Source organism: Camelus bactrianus, chromosome 2 (genome assembly GCF_048773025.1).
Source record: "Camelus bactrianus isolate YW-2024 breed Bactrian camel chromosome 2, ASM4877302v1, whole genome shotgun sequence".
In the NCBI taxonomy this organism is placed as follows: Eukaryota; Metazoa; Chordata; class Mammalia; order Artiodactyla; family Camelidae; genus Camelus; species Camelus bactrianus.
Genome location: NC_133540.1, coordinates 126,167,572 through 126,187,031, shown reverse-complemented (window position 1 = coordinate 126,187,031; position 19,460 = coordinate 126,167,572). Strand labels below are relative to the sequence as shown.

At 38.3% G+C, this 19,460-nt stretch overlaps 1 protein-coding gene across 2 annotated transcripts in view; it reads right to left on the bottom strand.

The window, feature by feature from the left end:
* FBXL5 (F-box and leucine rich repeat protein 5) overlaps positions 1-15,142 on the bottom strand; it is a 40,592-nt gene extending 25,450 nt beyond the window's left edge. The window contains exons 1-5 of one of the 2 annotated variants that reach the window (XM_074350026.1): positions 14,960-15,142; positions 7,348-7,563; positions 4,882-4,977; positions 3,331-3,517; positions 1,289-1,471 (exon numbers count right to left, since the gene is read on the bottom strand). In XM_074350026.1, coding sequence (XP_074206127.1) covers positions 1,289-1,471; positions 3,331-3,517; positions 4,882-4,977; positions 7,348-7,563; positions 14,960-15,043 — 766 coding nt within the window. In that variant the 5' untranslated portion in view covers positions 15,044-15,142. The remainder of the gene's footprint in view (positions 1-1,288; positions 1,472-3,330; positions 3,518-4,881; positions 4,978-7,347; positions 7,564-14,959) is intronic. The other variant, XM_074350024.1, reaches the window with a different exon arrangement.
* Positions 15,143-19,460: the final 4,318 nt, after the last annotated feature.

Here is a 19,460-nt window from a genome sequence, read left to right as displayed (position 1 = left end):
TGGAGAGGGTAAAATCAATTGTGATTGAGAACCATTGAACACAAATACCATAAATTAACTGAATTAAAACCATTTTTACTGGAACTTCTTAAGCATATTAAAAACAGGGGAAAAAAAGCGTATTTAAGATCTGGTTAACCTCACAGATGTCTAGCACAGCATTATCACATTTGATCATTTCAAATAGTGTCCAATTATGTATTACTTCCTAAAAATTCATTCTTCATAATCAAAAATACAGCTAAACAAAAAAGTATTTGATATATCCATATTTACCTTATTTGACTTTTCACTTAATATTTTATCATACAATAGGAAAACTTATTCCACATGAGATAATAATTCTAATAATTCAGCTCATATAAATCTACCCAACACTCCAAACATCTTCATGCAAAAAACATTAAATATCTAACAAAAGTGTATTTTAAAAGTGCCATATATTGATATAAAAAATAAAACTTTTTAAAATCAGACTCATAGCTTAATTATGTGGGAAATAAATATGTCCATGTCAAAGTGACAAATTATAGAAAACTAAAAAGAACATTTACATGAATTTTGAGGTACTCACCTAGAAAAACTATTTTAATTCAGTGACAGAAAAATACATGCTGTATCAGCTTTATTTATCCCGTGACTGCATTATATGCTCATGAAAAAAAAATTTTCTTTAAGTGTTTACATGTAAAACTAACTTACCACAATGAAATTATATAAAATTGTAATTTATAGAATGAGGCATCACTAATCACAAAAAATATGCTAAAGACAAAAACAGACTCCACTATCTTGAGCCACTACCAAAATGGAGACACAATGTCTCACCTTTAAATTTTATAAAATTTATTTTGTATTTTTAAAATAATTGAATTACTTAAAGCTGTTCTAACAACCTATTAATTGTATTTTTAACTTTCTGTGATGGAATATTCCAAACATAGTCAAAAGTAGAAATAAGTAGCATTAAACAAGTGGCATAATAAATACCCACGTATTCATCACATTATCTTCAATGATTATCAACATTTTGCCAATTATTTTCATTCCTTCCCCAATTATTTTTAAAAGAAATTGCACATATCACATAATTCACCCTGAATACTTCAGCATGGCTAGCTTCCTAAAAATGCACACAAAGACACATAATCTAACTATGAAACCTACTTACTAGTCAACCTCTCAAGAGTCCCCCTCTCTGGCCTTGCTTATGAATGTCCGTATGTATTTATTTAAAAAAAATTGACTGAAATATTTTTAAAACAAACTAAACATCCCATTTACCTACCTCTGGCCCAATGAACAGGGTAAAGATGTTTCCAAAGTGATCCAGTCTTTGCCAGCTGAGACCACTTAGTGCTTACTTGACTGCATCGACATAATTCTTGAGGATTAAGATAACTGAAAATTGACAGCATTACCTCAGGAGGAAGATGGGTTATACCTGTGGATTGTTCTGACACTTCTGCTTCTGAAATAAAAAAGAAAAACTTTAACATTAAAGGCTATACAGAGCAAATGTAGTAAGAAATTACAATCACATTTCTACAAATAAAATCCAGTGCCTAAAGTCCACTTCTTCCTGCTTGCAAGATGTGAAAAGGAAATAACATGGATTAGAGGTAACATGGAGATGTTAAACTTGGTAAGAACCTGGAGGGTTAAACTATCACAGCCCAAATCATACTTCATCAGCAGGAGCTACAATAATGAACACAGAATTGACTTCCTCTTACAAAGGCGTCACAGGAAAACAATACTCGCTTTGTAGCATGAGAGGCATCATTTGAAAAAGGAACCCAGCAGGTTATACAGCTTTAAGTCAGCAAGTGCAGAGTCGGCCAGGGTATGAGATCTCCAAGGCATTTTTAATGACACGCACAAATCTCACACACTTTCCATTCATGCATTACAACTTCTGTCAGTATCTTCCTTGTGTTCCCTCTTTTATTTTCACATTTCACATAAGAGCTCTGTGAAGTCTGACCTCTTTTAACCTTTTCGTGTCTTAACCTAATTATCCCCCACCTGAGTCAGCTGAGACAATGTAATGTAAATATTTCTAATGCTGGTGTACATGTATCAGGAATCTTTTGTCAATAACTATTATTGAAAACACTCACTGGATATCCAATATCCTGTAACGTATTATTTCAGAAGCAATTTTCTGAAGGAAAAGTGCAAATGAGGTGTACAATAAAGAATATTTAAAGATTCATTATTAAGGAACTAAAAATTTGAGTAACTTATATACTGGATTTGTCTTCACAAAGCAATTTTAATATAGTAACGCTATGATCAAATTACTTTAAATCAACCCTTTCAAATGGCAAATATTTTAAACATAATACAGCTATAATTTACTTTGAAGGAGTGGGAAAATTAAATGTGTGATGCTTTTAAATCCCATGTTATAACTCAAATTAAACCAGACACGATAGGTCTTGGCTTGGTGTCTAAGACACAAGCTGCATTTCAGAGTGAAGCACACAAGCTTTATGGATTTAATTATACAGCTTAACATATAAAAACAGCTTTGCTTCAACATGCATCTCATCTACTTTGTTAAATAAAAATAAAAGTACTGATTCCAAAGACTTTCAAGTAATTTTAACAGGAATGTCATTGCTACTGCTCATCTAGCAAAAGCAAAAGATTTAAGGATGTCAATTTAAAAGGCAAAGTTATCAAAGATAAATTAGACTAAAAATGAGGAAGTAGTCTATTAAGAAAAAAAGCAGGCATATTTTATTTGCATTTGTCATTTGTTTTCTCAAAGTGACTATACACAGAAAAACTACGCCTCTCATACTCACTCCACTGCATATTACTGGATCTAAACCAAGAGAATGACACATGGAACGATGGAAATAAAACTATAAGCATTAAATAAATTTGAAAACTGATGAGAAAAACAAGGAAGGACAGAAACAGCCACTGTGGTCAATGGAGTTCAGAAAATAGGATGACACTGCAAAAGTGCTCTACATATGGTAGTTCTCAATAATTTTGACTGGCTAAAAAATTTGTATTACATGTTTATATAAATAATATTGATACTATCATCTATCAAAATAATGATTATTACTATTATGATGCATATTAAACTTCTTTAAGAAACACTATACAGCACATGGTCCAAGTATAGGAGGTGCTAAATGATCAGACAACATTAAATTCTAAAATAGAAACTACTATCAATTAAATTTACTACACTTGGAAACAAATGGCTTAAATTATCCTTCAAACAAAATATAAAGTTCTTATCAACAAGAAGTAAATGGCCTTGGAATGAGTAAGTTCCTGGCTATCTAAACATACGACTCTCACCTGTATCTGATTTTTCATCCACAGAATATTTAAAGAACTTCTGTCGCTCCTCAGCTTGATTCCATAGGCTGAGGCCTCTGAGGAGCTCTGCGGCGTCCTTCTGAGAGCAGTGCTGTGCAATCACTTTCTTTTTAATATCCTTAAGCTCTTCATAGGTAAAATATTCCATTAACATGGGCTGAAAAACCTAAATTAAACAAAATACTCATCAGGAAATATGCTTAACTGGTTCTGTTGCACTGTACACTTTTTAAATTATTAGTGGCTCGAGTGTGGTCAAATGCCCACATTAAGTGCAAGACATAAAGATTTAGTTGTTATCACTAAGTTAGCTTATCCAAAACTGCAGAGAACACCACCAAGATCCTTCTTTCTGTGGCTTCTCCAGTTAGTAAGTCAATCCCTTAACAATTTAAAAGCATCCAAACCAGAAGGTCTTCCTGTACAGAGCCTGTCATACACTCTCAATCACTCTGTATGGTCGGACATTTAGGTCCGTTAACTGCCTTCTGCTACTGCAATTGACCTCTATCTAAACCGGGCCTCTACATCACATGAGAATGGTATTCAGTATATTGGAATCATGAAAGTCAGAGCTCTACTAAGACCTTCAACTATTCAAAATTATCTGGGAGATTTCTTCTCTGAAATAGATGTTTAGTCCCGACCTCTGACAGAATTAGAATCTTAAGAGGTAGAGCCAAGGGCTTTTTGTTGTTGTTTCATAATGTTGACATACATCACAGGTTAAGAAACACTGCTCTAGTAACTCGGTAGTTTCAATGCCTGTTGCATATTTGCATATTATAATGACCTGGGGAGCCTTTAAACTGTACCCATGTCAATATCTCTCACCTGATTTAACTGGTCTGGAAAGGGCTTAAAAGGAGATTTTTCTAAATAGCAATCTGATTACAAGGTGAAGCCTTATTATACTGAGAATCACTATAATAACTGATTTCCAGCTGAACAAGAATCAAGTTTCTCATAAAATATTTTCTCTATTCCTCACCCTGATATTCATCCCACTTTAGAGAAAGAAGAGAATGAGAAAATGTTTTGCTAATCCATTCAGTGATATCCTAATACGTGTGCACTAGGCGTAAGGCTGATAAATTTAACACCACCACTTAATTACAAAAATCTACTCCTAAAAAAACCACTAAAAATTCTTTAAACTTAATATGAAAATACAGGAAAACATTAAAAAGTTTAAAGAATCTTTAAAAAAAGAAATAAAACAGAAAAAAGTTTAAAGAATCTTCTAAAGGTTCAGAAAAGACAGTAGGATTGCATAAAAAGTTATTAACAGTGCCATCCACATAACAACATAATAAGTATTTGTTGAGTAAATGAATTAAATCACTCATTCAATGGAAAGCAACAAACTCTCTAAGGGGACAAAATGAACTCTTTTTCCTTGGGTTTTTCTTCATTTCCTAAAATGAACTAGAAGTCCATTTTCCTATACATTATTTTGAAGAATCAAAGGCGAAATAACATTTTTTTAATTTCATAAATCAAAATCACAAGGGGAAGAATTATGCTTACCTCCTCTTCCTCTTTCATGTGAGGAAGAAAATCTCTTGTAAAAGCCTCCAATCTTTCTTTCAGCTGTTTTGCATAATTTAACTGCTCATATTCATTCTGCAAACAAACAAAAAAACTGTATTCTATAAAAATGCCGATAAGCTATAATGGAAAAATATCTGAAGACAAATAGCTATATATAAATATAATAGATACAGATATATATGTTTATATGTATAACTGAACTGCTTTACTGTACACCTGAGACTAACATTGTAAATCAATTACACTCCAATAAAAAATAAAATTTTTGAGTAAAAAAAATTGGTTCATTATTTATACTGTATCTGGTCCTAGGAATTCAGTTTAAAATGTAACATGAAACCTCAGGAAAAACATTAGACTAGCAAACAGCAAAGTGGTCTCTGCACTTTTCTAAGTATAAATGATGTCCTTAAAACATCTTTTAAAGGAAACTTGAACTCCTTCAGTAATGTGATCTCATACTTTTAAAAAATGTCATAAAAAGTATCTGCTCAAAGCTTCCATTGACTTCTAATGTATGTATTTACACAATTCTGTGTGTCAGTTTTCTTATACTTCTGAGCAGCCCTTAAAGGCCTACTGGACTATATCATTACAGAATCCCTTTAAGGTCACCTGGTGTCTCCTCCACTAAACAATTAAGAATACCTGTTACATTATCCTTCAGAAGACCATATACACTTCAAAAATGACTAACTGTGGATAACAGCTGAAAAGTTCTTCCTCATACAAACTAAGATCATATCTCCCTGTAACTTATCCACCGCTCCTCTATCAGCCCTCTCAACTGAATACGTGTGGAAAATTAACAAAATAATAAAACTTTTTAATATGGGAGTATTTTATTCCTGCTGAGTCCTCTCTAGTCTCTTCCTTCTTGAACTAATGTACTCAGCTGCTTCCCGATAGCCTATCCAATGTCCTAGTCTCTTAGGATTTGACACGTTTTCCCTAAGCATAACCAAGTGGTCTCTATTGCCACTTACATGCTAATAAGTATCAATTTTGCTTTCCGAACTACTATTCTAACCTTAAAGCCCAACTATGCCTCCTCCTATTAGTAAACGTCCACCTGGACTGCACAGGCAGTTCCAACCCAACCTGTTCATTATGGATCTTTTTATTCCCCCAGCCTCTTTCATATTCCGTAGAAAGTCTGGCTCAACTCTATTTCCTTTCTCATTCTCCATTCCTCTCCCCTTTACAGACAAGCACTGCTTTCTATCAATGTTATATCCTACATTATTCTCAAGTCTGTCCCCTCCCCACTCTCTACTAGTCATTACTTTAGTTCAGATTTTAATCATTTTACTGACTAGATAATACGTGAACATGTTATAAAATTCAAAGAGCAGAAAGGAGTATTTAATGAAAAGTGAATCTCCCAATACCATCTTCCCTCCCATCAGCCTATCCCTACTCAATCTCCCAACTCCCCACCAAGTAGCTATTTTGTATTCTTCCAGAGACTACAATAATTTTTTATAACAATATTCCTGCTTGAGTCTTTTCCTTCCTTCAGTCCATCCTCTTCCCTGATGCAGAACAGTCTTTCTTGAACACAAATCTGTAAATTAAAAGTGTGTGGTGGTTTGAGAGAGTTGCAACTTACATCTATGCTTCACCAAGCCAAACAGGACAAACGAAGATCAAACTTCAAATAGCCCATAATATGTAAATACAATTAATAGGAAAATTTTTCTACATTAGTATCCTAAACTATGTTCATTCTAAGTAACAATTTTACCTTTAGTCACCAGTAACTGCATTTATTACCACTTTCTTTTAAGAGTTCAGCAAATGTTATCAGAAATTAAAAAATTTTAAGTAATTAAAATTTCAACTTAGAACAACACCTTTAAGATTTGGGGAGTAGCATTCATGATTAAATTTTGTATAGAGTAACAAAGAGGTAACTGATAAAGATTCTCATCAAAACTCAGTGAGGCTCCACTGAGTCTTTCTGTCAAGTAGGCCCTAACCTTGAGCTCTGTCCTTGGCCCACTTGGTCCAGTTTTAGCAAAAAATCATCCTAACCAGTCTATCAACCTCCCCAAACTCGTCATCTGATAACCCTCAGTATCTACCTGCTCTGAGTATCTTACCACCTTGGTCTGCCTTCCACAAGAGGCAGCAAGTCAGTCTTGCAAGAATCTCCCAGCCTTGATGCTTCCTATTAGCAAGTTTCCTGACCCTCACCCTGCTTTCTGGCTATAAATCCCCACTTGTCCTTGTTATATTCACAGTTAAGCCCATCTCTCTCTGCAAAACCCCACTGCAGTAATCCCTTTAATAAAGTCTTCCCTGCCGTCTTTAACAAGTATCAGAGTAATTTTTCTTTCTTTAACATAACATCATTTACTAGAAAATGCTAACAAGTTTTGCCAATGACATATCAGAAGATAGCAAAAGTTCTGATAAATACTTATTCATGCAACTCACCTTAACATTCTTCAAACCCTTTTCAAAGAGGCTAAGCATCTCAGAGAGTTTATTGTCAGAATGCACATTATAAATGGTCTGGCTGCGTTGCTGAAGCAAACCAATAATGTATTCGTTTTCAATCTGCTCATGCATTTTGAACTCCTTAAAAGTAGCATACAGAGACTGCAGAAGAGCACGGAAATCGTTGTTGTTGGAGAAGTTGGTTTTAGAAAGCTGAATAAAAATTTAAAAAGAAAGGCATAATAAGTACATGTAAATATGCACCAGTAAGAAATATTCAAATGCATTCCTATTTAGTTTTGTATATAGCAAAATATCTCCCTTACAATTGGTTAAAGTAGGGAAGGAAATTCATAAACTAAGAAGTTATGATGGTATAATAAAAAGGGCCCCAGGCCAGGAATGCTGGTTTGAATTCTGAAGGAAGGAACATATGCACCAACAAATAGCATGGTTTCTTTATATAAAAGGGATTAAACCAGACTCCATCAAAAATCTAAAATTCCATTATCTGTATTCTAAATATAGACACTCCATAGAGTTGTAGGTAAACATTAAAAGAGTTATGTTAGGATAATGTGATGTGCTTTTTCCTCTGTTTAAAATGTACTTTATGCTACTACACTATTTTTACAATGTAAAAAATTCAGAAACATTCTATTATAGTTTGTTTAAATATTAATATCAAGATGCATCTGATCTGTTCAGAAAATAATTATAAAACATTGAGCTATTAGAATATTACTAGATAATTTCAGGGGAGTAATTTTTTTTTTTAAAGAAAACCAGGATAAACACTTGGCAGTTTATATAAGGAGTCGTGTACTTTTTTGGTGTGGAAGCACTGCAACAGTACAACGTGAAACCTGGCACATCAGGCCATGAGACAGCAAACGCACCTGAAGGAAAGACAAAACTCAACGAAAATATAAAGAAATACATACAGTGTCATCTTCCTTAATTCTACTATTCAACAAGAGAAAATGACTATTCTGATGTAACTTTTACTTTTTACATTTAATGTCAAATAAAATTCTCATGTTTAAAGCATACATATTATCAAGAAGCTCGATTCAAGTTGAAGTTCAAAGTAAACCCAAACCTTCCAATTACCTCCACTGCCACATTAAATCTACCTTCTATTATGTCAATTCCAGTTTCAAAATTCATTTTAAGAGGGAAAATCTGATTAGGTTAAAAAACAAGAGACAGTAAATGGAGGAGAAGCTACTAACACCAACTTCCTAGACTGCTCTGCAAAGTCTGATCTAGGATTTCTAAAATGAAGCAGAGTCTAACCTGTCTTAACTGCCTGTCTGTTCCAGGTAGGAATAGTAGGCTCGTGACAAAGTATCAAAAAGACAAACTCCAAAAGCAAAACTATTCTACTACATATAATAGTATATAATACATAATATATGATAGATAAGCATTTTCTGTATAAGGCAGTATGGATTAGGTATTAAGAGTTATTTATAGAAAGCCAGACCTAGAGCCAAATTCTCTAAGGTTAGGTTCCAGTCCTAGTATTTATTTAGCTGTGTAACCCTGGGTAAGTTACTTTTCTCCCTAAATGTCTTAGTTTCTTCTTGGTGTTAAATGGGAATAACACCACTGGTACTTCACATGGCTGCTGTGAGATTAAAATGAATTGGTGTTTAATAAATATTAGCTATCATTATTTTGAAAATTAGTCATTCATTTTTATAAATTAATGCATTTTTTTACTCCATTCAACTATTTAATGAGCAGCTATTATGAGCCAGGCACTGTTTCTGGTACTTGGTATACTTCTGTGAACAAAACAGACATCTCTGCCTTTATGGAGCTCACATTCTAGTGACTGGAGACAGGACAATGAATAGGAACCACAGTAAGTAAATTATCTAGAATAGGGATTGGCAACTTTTTCTGTAAAGGGCCAGATACTAAGTATTTTACGTTTTGTGGGGCATACTGTCTGTAGCAACTATTTAATTCAGCTGTTGTAGCACAAAAGTAGTCATATGAATGAGTATAAATGAAATTTTATTTAAAATTTTAATTTCATATAATTTTCACATGTCATAATATATTATTGTTTTGATTTTTTTCAAACTACTTAAAAATGTAAAAAATAGTCTTAGCTCCTGAGCCACACAAAAACAACGACAAGACAGATTTGGTTAAACCGATGCTGCAAATGTTATCTTAAGAAATGCCACACAAAAATCACAACAAAATTCCCTAGTGGCTCATCTCAGGAAATACTATTATGTGTCATTTTATTTAAAAAAAAAATAAAAATAAGTCTTAGTGGAAATAAAAGATAGATTTTGAAAGTATTAATAATAGCTATAAAATTTTTAAAAACAAAAGCATGGCAAAAAAGTAAATAATGCTCTCAAGTGAGTTATGGAAAATAACATCTTAAAAGACATGTAAGAAGTTTTATAAATATTCTCACCGGACTATTAGAAAATCTTTCAGATTTAATAACAAGTTAAGGCAAAGACCAGGTTCATGCTACAGACTGAGAACCAAATTAGACAGACAAAAGGACTCTATGTTATACACAGAGTCAACCCGGCAGAGTGGTTAAAAATGCTGACTTTGGAGCCAGACTGCTGGGGTGTGAATCCATCTCTGCCAGCAAGTCACTAAGTTACTCTGTACCTCACTCAGCTTCTTATCTGTAAAATAAGACTAATAAAACTACTTCATAAAGTTCTTGTGATGATTGAATAAATTAATATGTTTAAAGAACACAGAACGTAACCTATATAAGTCTACTTAGGCTTTTCTGTTATTTCTATATCTAGCCCAAATAAAACTATCACTAGAAGTCCTTACCCTACTCAGTTTTTCTCCAGTTCAACAACTGTTTTTAACTAGGTACCTAAAGTCAGTAAATTTAGCAGTGAAAAGAATAACCTGAGCATATACAATTTAACTTTTAAAAAAATCTGTTCATATGAATCGTTTTTTTTTAATTGTTTGTCTCTTAATTGTTGCCACTGTAGACGTGCTACTGACATCTTAGTGGGTGAATGGCAGGGATCCGCTAAACACCCTAAAATGCACGGGACAGCCCTCACAGCAAAGAGTCATCTGGCCCAAAATGTCAACAGTGCTGCAGTTGAGAAATGCTGCTCTAAAGAAGTGTTTTTTCAAGCATGTTTAACCATGACCTTTAGTATGAAATACAGCACAACCCAGACACATACACATCACAACACTTCTAACAAATTTCAGGAAACAGTATTTCCCTCCCTAATCCATGATGTATTCTATTATTTACTTTTCCATTTCACTTTTAATGCTATTTCTGACCCATAAAATTAATTCCATGACCCACAAATAGGCAATAAAGCACACTTTGAAAAATATTGTTCTACAGTAGGATATAAAAGTTCCTAAGTGACCTATAAGCTTGTATCCTCTGATGCCTGGCTAATTCAACAAAGAACCTATGTACAACAGGAAACGTATACTCAAAAACAGTAACATGCTACTTCCTATATTTTAAAAGAATCTGTAAACTGACTTTCTGTCTCAGACATTCTGCAACTTAAAATCATACCTACAGCATGGCTTCAAACTGATTTGAAAAGTTATGTGTCACTTGAAGACTAAATATTAAGTTCAAAAACAGACAGGAAAAAACATAACAAAAATTCAACTACTATTACCACAAACAAGTTTTTATTTTTTTGTCTTCTCAGCCAGTGCTTTCATTTCATCAAGGGAGATTTACACTCAATGAAGAAAACCTTAAAACTGATATGCTCAAACTAGCTTTAATTTACAGACAGAAAAAACCATGATCCACAGGTGAAATGTTTTGCATAAAATCATACAGCTAGTAATAAGCAGCAGAACCATTAACGTAATGCAAAAAACAGGAGCTTCAGAAAGAGAAAAAATCCTAAAGATTAAAATTCAGGCTCCCCTAATTACTAGGTGAGTGAGTTAGGTAAGTTAGTTAACCACTAAGTCTGTCTCCTCTGTAAATCAGAGATAATACTTGCCACACAGCACTCTTGTGAGGATTAAAAGAAATAAATAAGCACGTAGTAAGAACTCATTAAATTCCCTTTCCCTTCCTCTCCTAGCTCTCAATTCAGCATTCTCTCCAATAAATCAACTCTCTCAATGCTAGTCAATAACAGTTTTTACAGGTATGCAAAGAAACAGGAAAACTAAATGAATTCTTCATAAACCTATATTCATTCAATTTTTTGAAAATAATCTATTCAAATTATTCTCAGCCTATTTCCTCTCTAGGGTTTTGGTCATAAATGTTCTATTTTTATAAAATGGTAAAGCAGGTGGCACTGTTAATATTCTTACCTGAAAAACTTGGGCACTCGATAAAGCCTCCAGCCCTTGAACTCTGTATAAGTGGTTTATGTATAAGTCTGGGAATCTCTGTACTAAGCACATCCTTAAAACCACCACCTACTTTGTTTCGAGAAATGAGTTCAAACACACTGTTAAGACTACTTCTGACGCTTTAACGTAGATCTGACCACGTACTTCCCTTCGCTCCCACCATACGGCATTTAGATTTCCATCCTAGCACAAATGTTAAAATTGTAAACTCCTTAAGAATAGGAACGACATTTCACACCACCAATACAAGCTACTACAGCGCCAACTGACAGGAGAAACTCCACACTCACTAGCAGAATGTTAAGTTTTGAGGATTTGAGGAAAAACTGAGGAATTGAAATAAGCTGGAAAAAGGATGTCATCCAATGTAAATATTCCCTAAAAACCATCCCAAGTTGGAAGGTCAGTGAACAACAGATTGTCAACAAGAAAAATTCTGTCAGAAACTACTCTGGTTTCATACAAAGAAAATTAAGCTAGGAATCATGATCCTGACGTGGGGTGCCATCCGGGTCCAGCACTGCTTATGTCAACTTGGTCTAGCTAACCAAGGCCTACAAATACCCAGCTATAAAGCAGAAATACCCCTGCCTTTACCTACCTCAAAGGACTGTTGTCTGAAAACTCTTTCCATAAAACGTTTTATAAATGTAAGGGGGAATCCATGAGCAAACTATTAAATTAGGTATTATATAGCATATTTAAAATGGCCTACAACTTCAGAATAAATTATTCTTAGTAAACTAATCGTAGCACGAAGCACGTAAATAACTGAATTGATGCTAATAAATGGATGTTTCTAAAATATATTGTACTTGAAAAAGTCAATACTGGAAATAAAACTGACATCTTTATAATAACTGGGCATTCAGAGTCAACATTTAGAACATAGTGAAATAACACATTTTGTAAAGTTTTACTACATGCTGCTTGGGTTCAGTATCTATTGTCTGTACAACCAAAAGATGACAAAGGCAAAAACTAAGATGACCAATGAATAAAAACAAATAGTCCTTTAAGACAATTCAGCCATCATGAAATACGTTTTTTCCCCACTATCTCCCAAAGGCTGTCCCAGGAGAGATTTCCACCAACTATTAGTATCAGGAAGAAATCTGGATATAGAATTCCTATGCAGTTTTTTTTTTCCCTAACTCACCTTGGCCTCTGATTCACAGTTCAGAAAACTGGACTTTTAATCTTGATAAACATACACAACAATCTCATTTACTACATCTAATTAATTCAAATTATGTGATAATTTTAGCTTAGGTTATGGCAAACTGAAAATGCTTTCTTAGTTATTTCAAGAGCAGACATTTAACTCCTGAAAAGAAACTTATTTGACTCAGATGTTGTTTTTAAAAATGGCACTGTATTTTCAAAATATGATCTAACATTTTCAATCACCAGGTAATGGCACACACAATTAGTACCTGACTTCTTCAAATTTTTTAAATAGGGCTGGTCAGGCTAGCGTGTAACTAAGTCAAGTTATGATTCTTAACTATTTTGGGAGAATCAAGTCACAATCGTTTGGAAATCTACTGAAAGTCACAGACCCCCTAGAAAAACGTACACAGGCACCAAAATTTTCCTAACAATTTTGGGTGATCCTTGGACTACCTCTCTGAACTGAAGAAAGGACCTCGGATTCTATTACTCCTCTTTAACTTTCCCTTCTCAATTTGAGAAAGTAAAACACCTTCCCATTTTTTTCCTGCAATTTTTCTCCTGCAATTAAAACATATTATCAGAATAACTAAGTCCAAAAGCCAGAACAGATGAAAATGCTATATAGTAAGTGAAGTCAAAAATCCAGAGTTACACGGCTTACCCATTTGTTGTTTCTCCCTTTTGGCCGCACACTGGACTAACCTGGGGAGCTTTAAATTACACTGGATGCCTGGGTCCCTCCCTCAGAGGCCCTGATTTTAACAGCTTTCGGATGACTCTCATGAGCAAAGTTGAGAACCACTGTCCTAGACTGCCCTGGTATTTAAACCTATATCTGAACCGGGTGTTTTTAATCTTCAAAATGGAGACAGGGAAAAGACGGTTGTGGGTGCTTGTTAAGTGTGGCCTAGCACTGAAGACTTTGGGCATCCTCCAACCCAGACCTCACTGGGCTGCAAGTACATCTCTTTTCTCTCAACAGTGATTCTCCTTAATGCTATGTAATTTCTGAAAGTTCACCAAAGTTGATTTCTATGCTTAATAAAGAGTACTTTGTTTTTCGCTTGGTTCACTTCTACATGAAACAGAATTGCCCAAAGTTCTCAGGATATCCGTATATGGACTTCCCCCAACATAAATTTTTGACAGAAATGTTTTTAAATCATTAGCAAAAAGGCCCTAAACTAAGGCCCTAAACTATCTCCACAAAAGTGCTTTTTCAGCTTATGCTGCGCCAATTAAGGGTGCAAAAAGGTTCTCGCAGTTAAACCAACTTTTTCGGAGGCCCCTTTCATTGGAGTCCAGTAAAGAATTCCAACAGAGAAGAGCTGCGTTGTAACAAAATCTACATCGAGTAAAGGCTCCAGACAATACAATTTGCAAAGAAAAGATAATCGCAAATGAAGAGTGAGGGTTCTCAAGAGACCTGAGTTTTTTTCCCAAATCAAACCAGTGAAAAAGCTGGGGCGTAAAATAGGCAGAGAGCAGTTAGGAGAAGCTGCCTGTTGGGCCAGGCAGCAAGCCAGAGGTTTAGAAGGATGGATGGGTGTGAGTACAGACTCGGGGAGCCCCAAAACAGGCCAGGGGGAGGGCGGGGGCAGTGCTGATGCAGGAGGCGGGGGCAACTGTAAAAACGACCTGCCCCAAGCGGAAAGGAAGCCACCGAGGTGACCGGCCCGGGGTCCCCGAAGGCCGGTGGGGTGTGGAGGAGCCCCTCTCCTCTGGGGGCAGAGGCGTGGGGAGGCCTGGGGCGGGAGGCCGGGCGGGGCCGCGGGGAGCCCGCCCGAGGGCGGCGGGCTGCCAGGCCCTTGGCCAGTAGGACGCCACCGGGAAGGGGCCGCGCCGCGAGCCCCGAGGGCACGTCCAAAGCCGCCCGCCCGGCGGGGACGCGGGCTCCCGGGGAAGGTGCGGAGGAGCGAGCGCGGAGCTGACAGCTGCGCAGGCAGCAATTCGCGCGGCGCGGCCCCCGGGGGCTGCGGGCGCGGCGCAGGCCCTGCCGCCCAGGGACCCGGCTCGCTCCTCCCCGCTGTCCGGAGCCAGAGGCCCCGCACACCGTTACCTTGTCGCAGTAGAGCCCCACCAGCTGCTTCATCCGCCAGTGTGGGGCGGTGAAGACATCCACTTCTTCGGGGAACGGCGCCATCGCCACTGCCTCCGCCTCAGCAGCAGCGGCCGCCGCCTCTCCATAGACACCCTCGCCGCGGGGCAGAGGCGGCGCGCCCCCCTGCGCATGCGCCCGCCCCGTCGGCGCGCGCGCCCGGGCTGCCGGACCAGCCCGGACGCGGGGGCGCGCGAGCCGCCGCCATGCGGTCCCCACGGCCCACGTGACCGGCGCGCGGCAGAGGCTTGCGCTTTCACCTCCCACATCCAGTTTTCTCGTTCCTCGTCCTCCTCATGCGCCGGAAAAAGAAGCCAGTTCTTTTCCCTGTTTGCTTCCTTGTTATGTTTCACAACATAAAACATTATCCGCGGGGAGGGGGTGTCGTTTTAGGGGCGCTGTCAGCGTGTCTCGCGGCCGCTACGCCAACCAGGCCTTGAAGCCGAGGCGGCCGAGAGCGCTGCCTGAGCGCCGCCGCAGGCCGGGCTTCCCTGTTCGCCTGGGCGACTTCGCCGTGGGTCCCCCCGAGCCGCTTTCGCCTCCCAGCCATTCTCCGTGCCAGAGGTGGACGCGGGCCCGAGCGCCGACCTCCTCGCCCGCTGGTCAGGCGCCCCGGCGACTGTGGGAACCAGGACTGGGCGATCCAAGAGCTTGCAACGCGCAGGGAACACGGGGACGCGTGACAGGACCAGACAATGGCGGCCCCCGGGCTCGGGGCGGGCGCGGAGCCTGGTGCTGAGGGCTGGGCGGGAACCACGCATCTCCTCGCGGGCGGGCGAGGGGGAAGGGCCGCGTGGAATTCTGGAGACTCCAAGGAGGGGAAGATGGCTCCTGGGGATGGGTAGGCGGGAAAAATGTACCCCCAGCACAGGGACGCCGGGTCAGGAGTCTCAGAAAGGCCGTAGGTGCTGGGGAGGATGAGTAATCACAGAAAAATAGTGCGGGAAAAGAACCTCGGTACACAACCCTCCATTTTAAGCCGAGCAGACTTAAACAAGGTCACTGCCAAGAGAAAGGTTAGTGTGTCTCTTCCTCACAGGTCATCTGGTCCCTGCCCCAGCCTCCAGACACCTAGGAAGATACTGTTATGGGCTCTGATGATCTGGATCAAGCCTGGACTGGTTGGTTGGAGGATTAATGGACACACAGAAATGAGAGAGAACAGGGAAGACTGAGAACCCGGGAAGGGTTATATTATTTGCTTAATAACGATAAACTCCAGAGGAGCAAAAACCATATAGATTCTGTTCACCCCTTATATCCCTAATATCTATCACATTTCCATGAAAACATAGAGGTTCAATAAATTTTCAGTGATGGAGTAGGAGGTAAGAAGAACGCACTGGTATATTTCTAATCTTACTATGTGCCATTTATTGGCAGCTGTATGAGCAGCGTTTAAAAGCACAGATTGGAGATGAAGTTGGACTCCTGGTTTGCCAGACACTACATGTATGACCTCGTGCAAGCTTCGTGACTTCTCTGTGCCTCAGTTTCCTCATACATAAAATGGGGTTAATACTTCTAGGAACTAAGTGCTTGTGTCCCCCCTAAAATTCATATGTTGAAACCTTACCCCCCCATGTGATGTTATTAGGAGGTTGGCCTTTGGGAGATCATTAGGATCATGAGGTCATGAAAGTAAAACCCTAATAATGGATTGGTGCCTTTATAAGAATCCCAAAAGAATGTGCCTCCCTTCCACTCTTTCCCATGTGAGGACATAAGGAGAAATCAACAGTCTGGCCCTCACCATGCTGACACTCTGATCTTGGACTTCTAACCTCTACGACCATGACAAATACATTTCAGCTGTTTATAAGCCACCTAGTCTATGGTGTTTTGTTTTAAGTCTGAGTGAAGGCCAATACCTACTTCACAGGATTGTTACAAGGATTAAGATAGTTCATACATTTGGATTATTTATAATAGTACCTAGCACCTAGTGAGTACTGTCTGTAAACTGTCATTATTAAATAACTCTGTGAGGTCGTCCTGTAGGAGAATCAAGTCTTAAAGGCATTCTGGTAATTGCCTGGCATCCCACAAATTAGTGAGTAATCAGGCCATATGAATCTAGGTCTGGTAACACCCTCCCAGGTGCAGTGTTAGTTGTGTGGGATTCAGATGATGGTTTATACACAGTCTGCCCTAGAAACAGGAATAATAGTATTCCTGTTAAGTACTAGAATAGAGATAAAATTTTGATATGTGTCTTTCTCTCTCATCCTCTTTCCCTTTTTCCTTTATTTTTAAACTGCTGTTTCACTGTGGCTTTGCCTCTATAACTTTAAATATCCCCCAGAGGATGTTTCCTTGTTTCCCCTCTATTTCTTTACTTCATTCTGATCTGCCACTCCAGCTGTCTTGGAATGGCGATCTAGACCTCAGAACCAGCTATACAGAGCAATGAGCTCCAAGAGAACATGCACATCGTTTTAGCCTCAGTGGTTGAACAATGCCTATCATACTTAAACTTAGCACTCAGTATTTGTTGAAAAAAGAAAGAAGGAATAAGGGGGGAGGGCATAGCTCAGTGGTAAAATGCATGCTTAGCATGCATGAGGTCCTGGATTCAATCCCCAGTACCCCCGTGAAAATAAGTAAATAAATAAACCTAATTACCTCCCCCCAAAATAAATTTTTAAGTAAAAAAAAAAAAGAAGGAATTAAGGACATTCGTGGCATTCTGTAATTTCCTCATTTTAACTAACTTTTAATACACCATGTTTTATTTCCCAATAGCTATTTGTGTCCATGTCGTTCACCAGTGTCCCTTAAGTAGATGTTTAACAACAACAACAACAAAAACTCCATCCACACACAGTTTCACTGTGACCAAGAATTTGAAACTGTGTGGTCAGCTGAACAGTAGTAACAGCCACTTTGGACTCTGGCCATTTCAGGGAATTTGAGATGACAAAATGATAGGAATAAAGTAATAAAAAAAAAAAAGTCCTGGGGGTCATTCTTCCCTTCAGAAGAAGCTATTAACGTTTGCTCCATATACTGAGGAAGGTAATAATTAATCACCTGATCTATCCAGAATAAGTGATTGATTTACATTAAACTTTAGCCCCAGAAAGGCGACACTGATGGGTGTAGTATCGTCTTTATGGGTGCCCGCAACTACAGCAGGTGAGGAGCTGTTACCAAGGCCAAGGTTGTCATTTTAATCGTGCCTTTATGATTTCTTCTGGTGTATAACAGCAAAGGAATTCTGACAGACATCTAGCTGTGGGTAACAAGGAGACTGGTTAAGGCATACGAACAGAACAGTGAAAAATCCACATTGCATAGTGCCTGGTGGGCCGGCAATTCCTTCTTTCCTGCTCTCATTCTCTGTGAAAAACAGCGTGCTAGCAGGGTAGAAACAAAATGCCAGATCATTCCCTGGGGATCTAAATATATGATGACACTAGGCCTCTTTACTGGTATCTCCCAACCCTAGTTTTGAGGGCCGTGGAAAGTGGTATTGGTCAGGGAAAGTCAGTTCCGAGACATTTATATTTAACTCTCTTTAGCTGAGTACGTGACAGCTCTTCTCCCTGTCATTGTTAGCTGTGAAAGCAAGCAGTGAAAAGATGTTGCTATCCCCAACAGCTGGTGTCCCGGTCCTGACTCAGTACCAGAGCTGATCCTTACCGTCAGCCAAAACAGCCAATCAGCAAGTGCAGCGGCAGGCTAGGTGGATTTAGGAGTAAAGCTTTTAGCAGGGATGATGGCCTTATTAAAAGAAAAGATAGCCGCTGAACTGAAATTTGATGCCAGATGCTACGTTTCTTTTTTTATTTTCCTTTCGGATACTTTATACCCACATGGACCTAAGAAAATGAAATATATATAGGCCTGCATTTTGCCCCATACTTTTTACTTTCTTTCTTTTAATTTAAACAATGAATTCTACTTCCCCATTGGTTTTTACTATATAATTATAGAAGCGTCGCTGTGTGTGTTAGTTTGCTGGGGCTGTCATAACAAAATATCACAGACGTAAAGAACAAGATCTCATTTCTCACAGTTCTGGAAGTCCAACACCAAGGTGTCAGCAGATTTGATTTCTTCTAACGCCTCTCTTCTTGGCTTACAGATGGCCACCTTCTTGCAGTGTCCTCACATGGCCTTTTCTCTGTGCCTGTGTGTGTCTGGTGTCTATGTCCTAATCTCCTTTTGGGATAAGGACACCAGTAAGACTGTATTAAGGTCCACCCTAACCACCTCATTTAACTTAATCACATCTTTAAAGATCCCATCTCCAAATACAGTCACATTCTCATATACTAAGGGTTAGGCCTTCAACGTATGAATTTGAACAGAACACAATTCAGGCCATAACACTATGGAAAGAAAAGCTTGTAACAAAAGATACAATAAAATATTTTGCACGCTGGGACAAAATTAATTGGAAACAACTAGATGTCCCTCACTAGGCTGCTGGATATTAGACAAATAAATTATAGTA